Genomic DNA, 17,392 nt, shown 5'->3' on the forward strand with positions numbered 1-17,392 from the left:
AATGATAGGTCTTAAATGGTCTAAATCATAGGGCAATTCCATTCCCTTTCTCCCATCCTTGCCAAAATGATTGGGTTAGCTCACAGCATTCCTGTGGCCATGTAGATAGGCTCAAGGGTGTCCCTAATCAGTGTGAGTTCAAGACTCTTGCCAGGACAGTGTGGTATATGAAATACAAAGCTGGGAACTATTGTAGCAATTTTACCACCTGTGGTAGACAGCCTCTAAGTTGGTCCCCAATGACTCTTGCCTCCTCATATTCACATCCTTACATAATCTCTGCCTGAGTGTAGGCTGGACCTAGTAACTAGCTTCTAACTAAAAGAATACAGCAAAAGTGATGGGATGTCACTTCTAAGATTGTTACAAGAAGATTTTGACTTTCATTTTGGGCACCCTTTCTCACTTGCTTGCCCTGAAGGAAGCCACGTGCCATCTTGTGAAGTGTACTATGGAGAGGCTTACGTTGCAAGTAACTGAGAAGAGGTTTCCAGAAAAAGCCAGTGAAGAGCTGAATTCTGCCAACAACCATGTGAATGAGTTTGAAGGGGATATTCCTACAGTTGTGCCTTCAGATTAGATTACAGCCCCAGTTGATCACTTAATTGCAACCTCATGGGAGACCCTGAGTCAGAGGCCCCCAGTTAAACTGTGCCTGGGTTCCTGACTCACAAAAACTGTGAGATGATAAACGTTTTTTTGTTTTAAGCCACTAAGTTTTAGAGTAATTTGTTAAGCATCAAAAGATAACTAATATTCCATCATAAGAAAAGCTAGTTTGGTTGGATTTTTTTCTTCTTTTTTTTATTTGTAACTGAAAGTATATAAACATATACTAGCTAGTAATAATTTAATTTTTAAAAAGTTACTAAATATTAAAATCTTTAGACTCATATGAACTTACTATGGCTTCCAAAAGTCATGCAAACATAAAATCCAGCCATCTACTCACAACCATCTCTATTTCTCATATGGAAAATCATATAATAAGGCCTTATTCATCTGGGAGCCTTTACAATAATGACAAAGACTGGGCAAAGGTTTACTTTGGTTACTTATGCAAACGAACAACGTAAATAAACACTGATCATATGGGAATTGTTAAGTCCACTTAAAGCATCTATTGTTGAAACTCCTTAAGACCACTTTAACACTGTTTTGTATTTACATGCAAGTTTTAAATATGCTAACTAAAATGAATCTTACTTGGTTATCTATTCATTAAAGTAGGTTTGGCAGAACCTCTGCTTAGGCACTCTTTGTTCTCAGTCTGTCTGGAAAAGAAATCCTTCAACCACTGGAGACAGGGTACTGTGAACTGAGGCGTATGATTAATTAAATCCTCCGAATGCCCTGGTGGCATAGTGATTAAGAGTTCGGCTGCTAACCAAAGGGTTGGTGGTTTGAATCCACCAGGTGCTCCTTGGAAGAGTTTTCTCCCAAAAGCTCCCTCCCTTTGTTTTACGAGGTCTTGATGGGAACAAGATCACTTGAAACTAACATTGGGTATAAACTGGGAGGCAGTTACAGTGCTGATTCCTTATATCCTACTTTCTAGCAGGTTCAATAAGTAGCGCCATTCCTCCTTACCTGCCAGAATACCCCTCTCTCTCAAATATCCTTCCCATATATTTAGAGATTTGCTTGATGACTTTTTATAAAAATGCGAAGTATTGTTCCATTTTTATTTTTACAAGAAGCTTATATTGATTTTATAATTTAAAAAATAATTTAAAGTTTTTATAAACTGAAAATGTTCCCTAAGAGAATCTCATTTGTAGCTTGACTTCCTTCAATTATAACATTAAATCTGATATTTGCCTATTTGAACACTTGGGAGTGTGTGAAGTGAGAATTAAAGGGAGGAAGAGATGGGAGAGTTATGATTCAGGCAGAATGAGGGAGAGAACATTCTGAAGGACAGATCTGAAAGGGGCACGGACTTGTGAAGTAGGAGAGGGTAAGTATCTGGGAGCAGGACTAGGATTCAACAGAGCTAGACCTGTAAATTCACCTGTTTATCTGCATATGAGATGATTAAGATATTAGCCAGGTAGGAGGTGATTTCTTTTAAGGGGCAACAGAATGAGGATATTCTCAATGGACCACTGCAGTCCTTGGGTTGAAGTAAATAGTAATTTCCTGGGAGGACACTTATGAGATGGGACATGTGGGATGGCCTTGGCATAAGAAGGAAGCTGATACTGGGGAAGTTTCCTGGATTACAAGAAACAAATAACTGCTGAAGCCTACAGAGGAGGAATAGAAACAAGGATGGGACAGAAAGTAACTAGAGTGGGCAGGAAGTAACTGAGGTGGCTGAGAACTGAGGGATAGCATGTTTTCCTTTGAGCAAGATGAGGATATCTCAAAGTCTACACTTGGTTTTTAAAATTTCTAACATAAAAAAGAATCCATACAGTCAACAAGTGAAAAACAAACCAAAGTAAAACACATTTCAACTCACCACACTTGTTAACAGCTGGTTCTAAATATGATGGTTAAACTTTCAAGGTCTTCATTCTTTAAATGTAATTCTTCAAGCAGGGTGGCTATAAACTGTGTAAACACCACATTTTCCTGAGAATGCTTCTGAATACCAAGAATTGGGGTCAGTCTGAAACAACCAGAAATACTAAATGAAATGGGAATGAATGAATGAATACCTACAAAATGGGAAGGGCTAAGGGATGCCGTCTTCAACTTTGCCAGAGAGGATTCTGTGATTACCAGGTCTCTCTGATTTAATAAAACTCCCAGAGATAGAAAGCCTTACTTACTAACAAAGGAAGAAGAGAAATCTCAGGAAAAAATGGAAAGATCAGATGTATTGGTAAATATGGAAAGAAGTCTAAAAGCCTGAATCTACAACAGGTTCTTCATCATGCTGGCAAAAACTACTAAAATTCTGCCCAAGACAGAAAAGTGATGAATTCTTTCCACTGTGGAGAGCAGCTTAGAGCTGAGACTGGTAGCTATGAGTCGGAATTGACACAACAGCACACAGCAACACATTGAATGTTTGCCTTATACCACCTGAAAAAAGGCAATGAATAATAAAACAACATTATCTTTTGGATAAAACTTTAACATTTTTATTTTAAAAACACTAAATAAATGAATTACATCTTACTAGGCAATTAACACCAGCTTCATAAAGGATAATACTTTTTCCTCTAAGCACCTCAGTAAATGTCCCCCAAAATTGATTGCATATAATGGAATCTCAAAAGTTACTTTTATTGAAATGTGATCAGTAAGCATGATATTTAAAAACTGAGCAATATCTAATCTAATCACAAAGATTAAATACTATTATCTTTCACAAATATTTTTTGCTCTAGAGAGCACCCTTCACAGAGCCATTGCAAGTTACATTTCTGGAGAGCTTTTTGAGAGAAAATTCTTTTTTGGCCAACTAGTCTACAATTACCACAATGCTCTTTCAGGTGCTTATTTAACCTTAGTCATTGCCACTGGGCACATAAAATATGAATAAAATAACTTCAATCAATGAAACACAAGAAATCAGAGCAGAGCAATTCTCCAGCAGTGAGTGTAGAATGGGAAATGTTAGTTTCTGAGGGATAGATTTCTTCCTTACTTATCCAGCTCATACAGACAGCATATGTAAAAGGAAAAAGCTGTCAGAATTGTCCAAAGATGGTCAGGACTTCCAGAGGAGGTGGTAAATTCTCTTTATCTCTGAAGGTATCTTGGCAAGAACTGGAGACTAGGTGACTCCAGTAGTCCTGTGAAATCCACAGAGTTCTACCTCTCTCAAATTTCTTCACAGCTAGGTGGATGGAGTACCAGTTCTCACACTTCATGAGGTTTGCCCACAGGTATTCCTGAAGGGTAGTTTACACTGGGAGACAGGACTACCCAAGCCTTTCGATGCCAATCCTAAGCTTAGCATTTAGATGAACCTAGGCAGTTGTGGCCAGCCTTTTCTGAGATATCTTCCTACAGAGAAGGTGGCATTCAGAACTCAACTCTCACTTCTCCCACACTTAGGTGATGTCAATATTTTGAATACGAAGTTGCTGTTTCCCCACAATAAACGCAAAGATACTGGAAATGGGATAATATTGGCTAAAATAAAACCAAAAAGCCCTGAGCAAACAGGTCAGATACGTCAGTTCCACAGCGACTTAGCTTTTGTGTATTTAAATAGTACTTATATGACCCACCCAAAACAATTTCTCTGACTTTCAAAGTACAAGGGACTAGTATTTGGCTAATAATATGAAAAGAAGGCTGTTCTCAACTATTTCTCAAAGTGTCACTAGTACATTTAAAAACCCACCCACTGCCATCGAGTCGATTCCGACTCATAGCGACCCTAAAAAAGTAACCTCCAAATAAGAAATAAATCATGACTACCACATTTCTCAATCCGTGTTCCCATATGTATGTGAGACCAGAAAATGTGAAGAATTAGAGAGAAATAGCTTGTAAGAGAACCCCTCTTCCTCCTCTCCTGGTTAGAAAACACTTTAGGAATAGTAACGCTTCTCTAGCAAACTTATAAGGCTAAAAGGATTCTAGAAATTAACACCTTCATTATAAGATGTGTTCAAATCTACCTAAAATTTTCATTTGTCAGAAAAAGTAGGGTTCAAGAGAATCCTAAGCAGTGAGGAAAGAAAGGAAACTTTTGCAAGGAGAGAAAGAAGAAAAAAAAAAGGCCGTATGAGCTCATGGCAAACACTGCCAGTTAACCAGGCATTCTTATTAAGGTTGGTCTTGCTTTCAAAATCCTTCTCAACATGTTTCAGAGAGGTCACTTCAACTGTTTGGAACTGGCTACTGAGATGAAACCTCTTCACTCCAACAGTAAGCCCAGGGGGAACTATGCCTTTGTGTCCGCTGTACGTAACAGTTCTAATTCTAGCTCCACATGGACTGCTTATGTGACATTGGACAAGTTGAACTTCAAAGCTTTAGGGTCTATCTATAAAACAGGAATAATAATACTTAAGTACCTGGAAAGGTTATTACTGTAAAATTCAAATGGGATACCGCAGTTGGATAGGTCTTTATCAATTATGATAACGACTGTAGTATCAAGTAACACCATGTGCTACCTATGATCACTTACTGTATACTCGTTCTCTGCTTTAATTCTCTCTCCTTTAATCCTCACAATGACTCTGAGGGATATGGCATCACCTCCCATTTAAAGATGAGCAAATAAGAGGCACAGAAAATTGAAGCATCTTCTCCAAGGTCACAAAGATAGTAAGTGGCAGGACTGGGCTTTGAACCTAGGCAAATTTATCTCAAGAACCCCAAGTGCTTAGCCACTATGCTACCTTTCATTCTTTGTAGGCTGTAGAGCACTCTATAAATTTAATCCTCACTTGCCTAACTGATGTTTACTGAGCCTTCAACGAACGTGCAGAAGGAACAGAATGTTTTAGAGAATGAGAAGACTACAGATGTAAAAATGACAAGCAGCTAGCAAGCGAGAGGAAATGCTGATAAGGTCTGGTGTCTGTTAGGAGACAGGAATATCACCCTGGGGCCTGGAGATTTCTGCAGCAAGTGAAGAAGCAGATAGATAGCAATCCTCAGGTATCTGGAGCCAGGATTTCCTGACTACTCTTAACACTTGAGCCCTAAGTGCTGCTGTATAATTATACTCCTGGAAAGTTAGCCAGCAAGATCTCCTTTAACCTATTTTATTCCCTCATATTTCTCCTTTAATTTAACTGAAACGATTTCTTTTTCCCTACTTCCCAGTCCATAACACAGAACAGAAATGACTATAGAAATTTATGATATTAACTTTCTAAGAGTTTTAAGCTGCCTTAAGCCCTCTTTGGAATAAGTGTGAGGTATAAAAGAATAAACACTCTAATAGTTTCTATGTACCTCTAAAAGTTAATAAACCAGGGCAGCACTTCTGGACAGTCATGAAAAATTGTGTTTTCTCTTTAAAATTATCCTTTCTAGAAACCAGGGTCATGAACACAAAAATGAAAAGCTATAAATCATAATGACTGATGATATTATGTCAATAAAGATGCTGAACATCTGAGCTCTAGTATAGGTCATTTTATGAATGATTCATTCAAGAGAATTATGGTTTGCTTCTATCTCCAGAGTAACTTACGTTTAAAATTTAATAGGACTACACATAATCTTTTGGAAACCCTGGTGGCGTAGTGGTTAAGTGCTACGGCTACTAACCAAAGGGTTGGCAGTTCGAATCTGCCAGGCACTCCTTAGAAACTCTATGCGGCAGTTCTACTCTGTCCTATAGGGTTACTATGAGTTGGAATCGACTCGATGACACTGGGTTTGCTTTGGTTAGTTTATACATAATCTTTTATGTTTTCCAGATTCCTTGTCATATTTACTTTAACATGCTTTAATATTTAGCAGCAATTGACTACCTGCCCACTCTTTCAGCCTGAATGATTTACTTAATGGGCATTTTTTCCTGAATTTCCGTATTTCACTTTTGTACCAAGAGACTCCTGTGCCTGCTTAGTAGTAGGTAGCACAGATAAATCAGAGGCAAGACCATAACCTTTTATCAGTCTATCATGATTTTGGTCAAAGATAATTCTAGCTCCACCTGGACTGCTTATATGGTGTTGGGCAAGTTGAACTTCAAAGCCTTAGGGTCTATCTATAAAACAGGGAGGAAACCCTGGTGGTGCAGTGGTTAAGAGTTCGGCTGCTAATCAAAAGGTCAGCAGTTCAAATCCACCAGGCGCTCCTTGGAAACCCTATGCGGCAGTCCTACTCTGTCCTATAGGGTCGCTATGAGTTGGAATCGACTCGACGGCAATGGGTTTAGTTTGATTTTCGGTTTATGAAACAGGCATAGTAATACTTAAGTACCTGAAAAGGTTATTATTGTAAAATCCAAATGGGATACTGCAGTTGAATAGGTCTTTATCAATTATAATGATTGTAGTATCAAGTAATACCATGTGCTACCTATGATCACTTACTGTCCAAAATGCTACTAACAAATTGCTGGGTTTCTTCTTGCGGTACGTGTTGCCCTAATGGTTAGCTCATCTACAGGTGTCACTGGGCTGACTGGAGTTTGAAGATCTATCTGGTTAGGACAGCAGGGCACGGAGCTTGGAGACAGGGTTCTATGCACAGTCTGCCCTTGTCAGCAGTGACTATGCGGAAGGACTTGTAAACTGTGAAGCCCTGAGCAACACAGTCCCTACCTGTGGTGAGAACCAGACTCACTGAGAAACGAACAAAGACTTATAACTGAAACTGTTCTTTTCATGGTCAACAATGGCCTCCTAATTGCCACATCTGAAAGCCTCTTCTGAATTCTCTTCCCAGTTGACTCTGCAGTATGTAATGCCCCTGAGCACTTCTCCCTTCCTGGAATTCTCCTCCTTTGGCTTTTGTGATTCTTGAGTCCTGGTTCTCCTCCTTCCTCTGATTATTTACAATCTCTCATTGGCTTTTCTTTTTTCACCGACTAATGAAAAGGTTTTATATTGAGCCTTTTCTTTTTTGCACTATACCCAATCTTACCGCTTTGATTATCAAACCTCTAACTTCTCTCCTGAGATTTTTCTTCCCTTGGGTACCTCAAATGCATTATATTCAAACCTGAATTTCTGACCACATTTCCATTAAAATTTTCTGGTATTAGAAACGTGACTCATCTTTGACTCTTAGCCCTTAAATGTTCTATGTGCAATCAGTTGCCAAGTCCTGCTGATTCTCCTGAGGTGTCTCTTGAATCATCTGAATCTCTTTCAATCACTCCATTCTCACTGTCTCTTTCCTAACTCAGATGAATTACCTCTTGCCTGAACTACTGGTACAGCCTCCGAAGTGGTCTGCCACTCTAATCCATTCTCCACACTGCCATCACAATCCTTTTTCACAGATCTGATCACACTGCTCCCATCCATCTGTGTATTCTCCACAGGCTTGTTCTCTTAGTAATTTGGTGAATGTGATTACAGAACTCTTCTGAGCAGAAATTGCTGTTCCCCCATATTAGCACTGCTCATTGTACTAGAACAGAGGTTGACAAACTATGGCCTATGGACCAAATCTGGCTCATCATCTGTTTTTGAATTAGTCTTATTGGAACACAGCCATAACCATTTGCTTATGTACTGTCTAAGGCTGCTTTCGCACTGTAAGAGGCAGAGTTGACTGTTTGTGATGGTTGTTATTAGCAGCTGTTGAGTTGTCCCCTGACTCATGGTGACCCCGTGTGTTACAGAACAGAACCATTCTATAAGGTCTTCTTGGCTGTAATCTTTAAAGAAACAGTTCATCAGGCCTTTCTTCTGTGGAGCCAATGGATGGGTTTGAACTGACAACCTTTAGGTTTGCAGTTTGTTGCAAACCACTTCTTCCACATACACGCCTTAGTTGTGGCTGGAACCTGCTGCTGTCAAGTTGATTCCAACTCATAGTGGCCATATGTGACAGAGTAGAACTACCCCATAGGGTTTTCAAGGCTGTAATCTTTACAGAAGCAAACTGCCACAACTTTCTCCTGCAGAGTGGCTGGTGGCTTTGAACCGCTGACCTTTCAGTTAACAGTCAAGCGCTTAACTGCTGCACCACCAGGGCTCCTTAGTTGTGACTGTAGGGCCAGCAAAAATGAAATATTTACTCAATGAAGAAGAGACAGTCTCTTTAACAAATGGTGCTGGCAAAATGGGTAACCATTTGTAGAAAAATGAAACAGGATACATACCTCACAGCATATATGAAAACTAACTCAAAGTGGATCAAAAACCTAAATGTTAAAGCTAAAACTATAAAGTTCCTGGAAGATAACACAGGGACAAAACTAGGAGACCTAATTTTTGCCATAAATACACTATCAAACACAACTAAAAATGCACAAACAACAAAAGATAAACTAGATAACTAGTACTTCCTAAAAATTAAATACTTATGCTCATCAAAAGACTTTACCAAAAGAGTAAAAAGAGAACCTACAGATTGGGAAGAAAAATTTTGGTAGCAACATATCTGACAAGGGTCTCATCTCTAAAATTATAGAAAACTTCAGAAGTCAACAACAAAATGACAAACAATCCAATCAAAATATGGACAAAGGATATGAACGGATGCTTCACCAAAGAGGACATTCAGGTGGCTAACAAACACATGAAGAGGTGCTCGCAAATCAAAACTGCAATGAGATACCATCTCACCTCTGGAAAAATAGCACTGATCAAAAAATAGAAAACAATAAATGCTGGTGAGGTTGTGGGAGGATTGGGACTCTTACACATTGCTGGTGGTACTGTAAAATGGTATAACCACTATGGACAATGGTATGGTGCTTCCTCAAAAGCTATAAATAGAAATACCTTATGATCTAGCAATCCCACTTGGTATATATACTAGAGCTGTGACACAAATAGACATATGTACACCTGTGGTCGTTACTGCATTATTCACAATAGCAAAAAGATGGAAACAACCTAAGTGCCCATCAGCAGATGAATGAATAAACAAATTATAGTATATACACACTGTGGAATACTATGCACAATAAAAAACAACGATGAATCTGCAAAACATCTCACAACATGGATGAACGTTGAAGACATTACGCTGAGTCAAATAAATCTAACACGAAAGGATAAATATTGCATGAAACCACATTTATAGAAAGTCAAGAATAAGTATATACACAAAGCAATGCTCTTTGGGAGGCAGAGGGAAGGGGAATTGCTTACTAGATAGTAAAAACCAAAAACAAAAAAATACACCCAATGCCATCCAGTCGATTCCAATTCACAGTGATCCTACAGGACAGAGAACTGCCCCATAGGATTTCCCAGCAGCAGCAGCTGGTGGATTTGGACTAACAACCTTTTTTGTTAGCAGCCAAGTTCTTAACCACTGAACCTCCAGGGCTCCTACTAGACAGTAAAAAATAGACAGGTGTTAATTCTAGTGATGGGAAAGACAAAACACAATATGAGGGAAGTCGTCACAACCTGACCAAGGTAAAGAAAGACACTGAGAGGTATGCAAGACTAAAGGACCACTATGGTAAATGCTATAGCATACAATTTTGCAATAACAGTAATAACAAGCAAAAGATATGTGAATAGTTACATGGGTAGATATGTATCCTATATAGGTGTGGGAAGGCATATGGGAGTACAGGTGTATGCATATATAGGTATATTTGTGGGCAAATGTGTATACATGCTTGTATGTGCTGCATATATATTCATACATACAATAAAACACATTGGGTTCACAGTTGGGGATACAGAGATATCCAAATACCTTGTGGAATTGATTTACTTAGGGTTTGAAGGCCCAGGACCATACTCTCATGGAACAACTAGGTCAACTGGCATAACTTAGTGCGTAAAGATAATGTTCTACATCCTAATTTGGTGTGTAACACCTGGGGTCTTAAAAGCTTGAGAGCAGCCATCTAAGATACAACTATTGGTCCATTCCTGTCTGGAGCAAAGGAGTGTGAAAGAAACCAAAGACTCAAGGAAGCAATTAGTCCACAGGACTAATGGCCCATTAAAATCACAGCCTCTTTTAGCCTGAGATCAGAAAAACTAGATGGTGCCTGGCTACCACCAACAACCATTCTGACCAGGGACGCAAGAGCAGGTTCCGGTTAGAATGGAAGAAAAATGTTGAAAACTCAAAATCAGAAAAAAGACTAGACTTACTGGATTGAGAGATACTAGAGGAATCCCTGAGACTATCACCCTAAGACACCCTTTTAACTTGGAACTGAAGCTACTCCCAGAGGTCACCTTTCAGCCAGATAATAGATTGGCCTATGAAATAAACAATAAAACCCATGAGGAATGTGCTCCTTAGAGCAATCAACTATACAAGACCAAATGGTGAACATTTACCAAAAGCAAAGATAAGAAAGGCAAGAAGGGACAGGGAAACTGGATGGGTGGAAATGGGGTAGGCGAGGTGGAAATGGTGAGAGTGCTGACACATTACAGGGATTGTAACCCATGTCACAAAACAATTTGTGTATTAATTGTTGAATGAGAATCCAATTTGCTGTGTAAACTTTCGCCTCAAACATAATAAAATATTAAAAAAAAATTTACTATCTGGCTTTTTTCAGAAAGTTTGCCATCAACTGACTTGAACGCTAATTGTGCACCATTTTTAATTTAAAATGAAAAAATTCAGTCACTAATATAATGCCTTATATACTATAGCTATTTTTTATGTAGAATGAGAGCAATTAAAACAGGAGATGAGAAATCCAAAGAAGCCAATTGGCTGTTGCATCAGTGGTTTTAAAATAGTCAGGGTCTGGACTGTGAAAGATCTCTTGCACACTAGATCACTAAAGTATGGAAGATGCCTCAAGGAACCAACAATTCATACAAAATGATCCAGCTCGAAAGAGTACTTTCTCTGGCTCTTTCTACTCCAGCTCTACCGGTTAATCTCACTAATCCTCAATTATGTCAAGATTAAGTATGTCCCCGCCTCAGGGACTTGATACTTGCTGTTTTCTTTCCTGGGATTGGTCTTCCCACAGATTTCTGTATGACTGGCTCCTTCATGTGATTCAGGTTTGTTTGAATGTCACCTTTCCCATCTGAAATCCATCTCACTCTCACCCTCATCCTTTCTACTTCCTTACTCTGCTTTATTTTTATCCACAGTCCTTATTATGGCCTGACTATAGTAATTTTTTGATTATTTACAGTCTATTTTCCATTCAAAAGAATGTGAATGTCATGAAGGCAGTGACTCTATCTACTTTGTTCACTGTATCAACGTTCATGCCTAGAACACTGCCTGGCACACTGTGTTGTTGCTAGGTGCAATCGAGTCGATTTTGACTCATAGGGACCCCATGTGACAGAGTAGAACTGCCCATAGGGTTTTTTTTTGGCTGTAAGCTTTATGGAAGTAGATTGGCAGGTCTTTCTCCTGCGGAATGGCTGGGTGGGTTGGAACTGCCAACCTTTCGGTTAGCAGTTAAGTGCTTAACTGTTTGTGTCACCAAGGCTCCTTCTGGCACACTGTAGATGGTCAATAATTATTTGCTGAATGAAGAGGTAGGTTAGGAGGCTACTTATTTGTTGTGCTTAGTGGGATTTTTTTTTTTCCTCTTCATAACATTTTTCTCATCTCATTTCTAGAAGGGAGGAAATGTTTCCTTGATTCTTTTTCCCCCTGCTTATATGTGGCACCACTTTCCTGCCAGAATATTTCAGAACATCAATCAGTGGGATAAGCTTTAAATTCATCAGGTAGACCAAAAATTAAATCAGGACCTACCACCTGTTCCTGCATTTCCCCTCCTCACCCCGACCTGCCTGAAGCTCAATGCTGTCTTGGAAGTACTAAGCTTGGCCAAGAGTGAGGAGTGCCAAGTGCCACTGAGCAGGCTCAGTTTGTGGCTTTAATTCCCTTCTAGTCCTGCAGAAGAAGCTGTGGAGCAAAGGGGGCTAGGCCTGCAGTGCTTGCATGGTCCCTTCTCAGGAGCAAAAATACTTAAGTCTCACAGGAGAAACTTGAAAGGAAAAGGAATTCCATTACTTTAAGACTTCAATCTTTTCACTCTAGATGGTATGAGATTTACCTGACTGAAGGTATGAGATTTACTTGACTGAAGCAATTTAAAATATCTAGACTCCAACTAATGTTGTTTTTAGGTGCTACTGAGTTGGTTCTGACTCACAGGGACCCTATGTACCACAGAACGAAACACTGGCCGGTCCTGCAGGTCTTTATTTCTGTGCATCAGGGCTGTATCCTTTCACCATACTTATTCAATTTATATGCGAGCAAATAATCTGAGAAGGTGGGCTATATGAAGAAGAACGCAGCATTGGGATTGGAGAAACACTCATTAACAAGTTGCGGTATGTAGATGACACAACCTTGCTTGCTGAAGGCAAAGAGGACTTGTACTACCTTAATGATGAAGATCGAGGACTACATATGGCTTTCAGTATGGATTACATCTTAACAAATGGAAAACAAAAATCCTCACGACTGGACTGATAAGCAACATCATGATAAACGGAAAAAATACTGAAGTTGTCAAGGATTTCATCTTACTTGGATCCATAATCAACACCCATGGAAGCAGCAGTTGAGAGATCAAATGACACATTATATTGGGCAAGTCTGCTGCAAAAGACATCTTTAAAGTGTTAAAAAGCAAAGATGTCACCTTGAGGACTAAGGTGCACCTGACCCAAGCCATAATATTTTCAATTGCCTTATATGCATGTGAAAGCTGGGCAATGAATAAGGAAGACCGAAGAATTGATGTCTCTGAATTACAGTGTTAGTGAAGAATATGGAATGTACCATGGACTGCCAGAATAACCAACAAATTTGTCTTGGAAGGAGTACACCCAGAATGCTCCTTAGGAGCAAGAATGGTGAGACTTTGTCTCATGTACTTTGGGCATGTTATCAGGAGGGACCAGTCCCTGGAGAGGGACCTCATGCTTGGTAAAGTAGAGGGTCAGCGAAAAAGAGGAAGACCCTTAATGAGGTGGATGACACAGTGGCTGCAACAACAGAGCAATGATTGTGAGGATGGTGCGGGACCAGGCAGTGTTTTGTTCTGTTGCACATAGGCTTGCTATGAGTCAGACTCGACAGCACCTAATGACATCCCTCTGTAATTCTGGCTGTTATTATTGTTCTTGAGTGGGGTATATTTTTATTCCTTTTCAGTTAATGAAAGTAGCAGAATATGGCAGCAAAATGAGGATTTAAGTGTTTTTGACATCTATACTCCTTTCAGTCTCCTTCTGTTAAAAATTAAATGACCAAAAAGAATTAAGAAATTTTCTTAATGTAGTGATTTGGTCTCTTTTTTTCAAGACTGTTAATAAACTGCTAACAAACTACCTACTTCCAAGATCTCAAAGGAGGGAGATTCTACAGGTGTATGTGTAGCATCCACCACCTGTCTGTCAGTTTGCTGTAATGTAGTGCGTTGTGTGTAGCTGTGATGCTGGAAGCTATGCTACTGGTATTTCAAATATCAGCCGGGTCACCCAGAGTAGACAGATTTCAGTAGAGCTTCCAGACTAAGATGGACTAGGAAGAAGGCCTGGAGATCTACTTCCAAAAATCATTGTGAGGATTACACAGGAGCAACCAACATTTCACTTTGTTGTATGCAAGGTTGCCATGAGTTGGAGTTAAGTCAATGGCAACTAACAATAACGTGTAGAATGCTGTTATGGTTAATAAACCTTATATTTTGGACAAATGTTCCTCATATATAATCTAAATGTCTCTTGCAGACTTTTATTTTCTTCTTCATCAACCTTTTTTTTGGCGTGCTCTTAAGGTTATTACTTCTTATTCTTGAAAACATTTCTCAGTTAATTCCAAGTCCTTTTAATCTTTCCTCACAGATGCCATGTCACCACCCCCTTTTTGGACTGGTATATTTCTCTAGACCCCTTTCTAGCTTGTCATTCTTCCTAAAATGTAGTGCCCAGAATATATTGTCCAAATGCATTACTTCAAAACATAAAACAACACAGCTCTCACCCCACAGAAAGAAATCATGAAATAAAATCTTTCACTTCTGAGTTATCTTTGAAGTAGAACCTCAATCTTATCAACATCCTTTTTTTTTTTTTTCCTTTGTTAAACTGACTCCTCAGGTCCCTCCCTTCCCCTTAAGAGTTTATCTGTATACTATTATGTATGATACAGTAATTATTTATCTGTTTGACCTTTTGATTAAAGAACAATCCCCACCCATTACACACTGACAGGGACTTAACCTTTTATTCCAGTCCTGTAACTTCTAACAGTGCCTATCAAAGAAAATGATAATAAACTGGGCCCAATAACTTCTCAAATAAAAACTAGTAATATCCACAGTCGATATTTAACAGTGTGCTTTATGTAGGAAATATCTTTAAAATAATCAGCAAAAAAATGTGATTGGCAGTGAGTAAAAACAAAAGATTGTTATGTTCCAGTTTATTTCCTTCAATTGTTTTTAAGTATGAATAAATAAAAACCTCTAAAAGTGACACTAAACGGATGGCTTAACACAGTCTACATGCAAGAGAATATAATTTGAAAAAAAAAAGCTATGTAATAAAAACTTGCAATGTATAAATCACAAACAAGAGAGGAAAGCACTCATGAAAACTTCACTGATTCAAATCTCAACTCTGAAGACAGGCAGCCTTCTATACCTAGTCCTTTTAAAAAAAAAAAAAAGTCCTTTACCATATGGTAAATGGCATGACAACAAAAGCAGAAAGCCAAGAGTCAAACTGGATCTTATGATAAGACCTTTATGTAGCTGACTGCTCCACATATGCTACACATCAAAAGGAGAGAATGTAAGTCAGGTTAGGACAAGCACTCTCGACTCGTTAAACAGGATCTAGTTAGCAGGAACGATTATACAAAATAACAAGATGAGTTCCAAAGCTGGGGCATGACAACTGAAACAAGATAAATTTTTAGAGTTGGTATTTTTATAAGCCCTTATATCTAAGGATTTAGAGCTGAACAAACCCTTGATTAAGCCTCAGAAGCAAGTTACCTATAATTCTGTGAGTCACTGGTTTGTGTCCTATCAATAGAGAAAGCTAAGTAAAGAGTTAAAATTGTGGTATATCGAGCAAGTGGCGCTAAACAACGGCTGGAACTCTATTTTATCATCTTCTGTACGACAATAAAAGTCAGTGAGGAACTTGGATTTTTAAATGGTATTCCTCATTCTAGTCTCTATTGTCATACTTACTGTACTCATCTTTGAATCACTAGGGAATCTGTAAGGCAGCTCCTGGAACACTGTATATCACAGCATGGTCTGAATGATCCCTTCCTGAGTAGTTACATCAGGCACCTGCCTGAAATGTTGTAGCACAGATATCCCTCTACCTGATCTTCAAAACTGAGCAGAAGAAGAGACTTTTGCTGTCTCTTAGAGTGAGTTTTCTAAGTGGTTATTATTGATTTCCAAACTCACAGACTCCAACTGGTAGGTTGTAAAATCATACTGAACAACACTTTTCATACTCAACATAACCGTAAGGGGAGAACGAGTTATGAGAATGTCTGTGTGAATAAATGTCACCAGAAAGCGTGCTCCTCTATGGTTTAGGGCTGGAGGAAGGGACAGGAAGTGAAAAGCCACACACTTTTCTGTACCTATCAGATTTGAGAAATTACTGGGTTCATACAGAGTTCTGCTGCAATAGGGAAACCTGTTCTGCTGATTACTATGCATAAAGGTGATGAAGATGCAGAGACTGCTAAAAGATAACGCTGGGCTTAAAAGAATTTTTTTTTTTTAAAACACTTACTTTCATCCTCCAGAAGTTAGGGCTGGCAAAGAGATGGCAGGAGGAGTACTTCTGTTACACAGAAATAATGTCAGCACTGACATGCACAGACACTGTGCTTGTCCCTTTACCAATTAAAACAGAAGAGATATTACCATACCTGAGACTCTGGGGGCTTAGAATCACATAGAAGCAAAAAATTCCTGGGACAGAGGAGGCACCTTTATTAATAATGGCTTGGATAAGCAAAGAAACTAAAAGATGAAGTTTAACTGACATAATCTTATTTTACAATGCTAGACCACTTAATTCTTAGATGTGATTTAGTGTCAATCTATCCACATTGTTTCCCTTTAACAGCTCAAGTATCTCAGGTTTGGAGAAGGTAAGAAATTTATCCAGGGGCATACTGGTTAAGGACAGTGCTAAAAACAGATACCTTTCCCCCAAAATATCTTGCTTATCCATCAAGTTTCACCGTTTTTTCTTCCTGCATGGCAGGTAACAATTGCCACCTTACCCATATTTTTTTTCTTCTTCTAAAAAATAAGCTGGGATTTTCCCTTCTTCTCCATATGAACAAGTGCTAAGAGATAAAGGATTAAACCAGAATACCTCTATCTGTACAACCATACACTCAAAACTGAAACAAAGGAGAGCTGTGACCAGTAACATGATGGGTCAAAATGTCATCTATTTTTAGAAATTTGAGGGCTCACACAAACCTTTGCAAAATGTCTCGAGTCTCAGACATTTAAAAAAAAATTCTGGTATTTACTTTCAAAAGGACCTTCATCTGTACATCCTGGGTGCCTTGGCATCTAAGTAATTAGAATTTCATATTTAATAGCTCTTTCCCCATCTTGCTTGCCTCTTACTGGGGAGAAGGCAGAAGAAGATTAAACTCACCCACTGAGCCTCTAGAAACATCTGTTTAATCAGTGACCCCTGGCTTCCTCCCCAAAGTAACACAACAGCCACCTGGATACAGACAAAGAACCAAAAAAGCCGGTCTGTGGAAGTTTTTCCTTTTCCATAAAGTGACAAGGACTGGGCCACATGCAGAGGCACTTTCCTAAGCTGTTGCTGATGCAGATTTAAGTAAAGAG

The 17,392-nt window shown here is 38.9% G+C and overlaps 1 protein-coding gene across 4 annotated transcripts in view; it reads right to left on the minus strand.

Moving 5' to 3' along the window:
• RPAP2 (RNA polymerase II associated protein 2) overlaps nt 1-17,392 on the minus strand; it is a 117,829-nt gene that overhangs the window by 17,127 nt on the left and 83,310 nt on the right. For 2 of the 4 annotated variants that reach the window (XM_064282275.1, XM_010598108.3), the window contains one exon: nt 2,468-2,617. The exons of 1 other annotated variant lie outside the window; for it this stretch is intronic. In XM_064282275.1, the coding sequence (XP_064138345.1) occupies nt 2,540-2,617 (78 nt within the window). In that variant the 3' untranslated portion in view covers nt 2,468-2,539. Of the gene's footprint in view, nt 1-2,467; nt 2,636-17,392 lie in introns of all 4 variants that reach the window. One more of the 4 variants, XM_064282276.1, reaches the window with a different exon arrangement.

Source organism: Loxodonta africana, chromosome 3 (assembly GCF_030014295.1).
Source record: "Loxodonta africana isolate mLoxAfr1 chromosome 3, mLoxAfr1.hap2, whole genome shotgun sequence".
Lineage (NCBI taxonomy): Eukaryota > Metazoa > Chordata > Mammalia > Proboscidea > Elephantidae > Loxodonta > Loxodonta africana.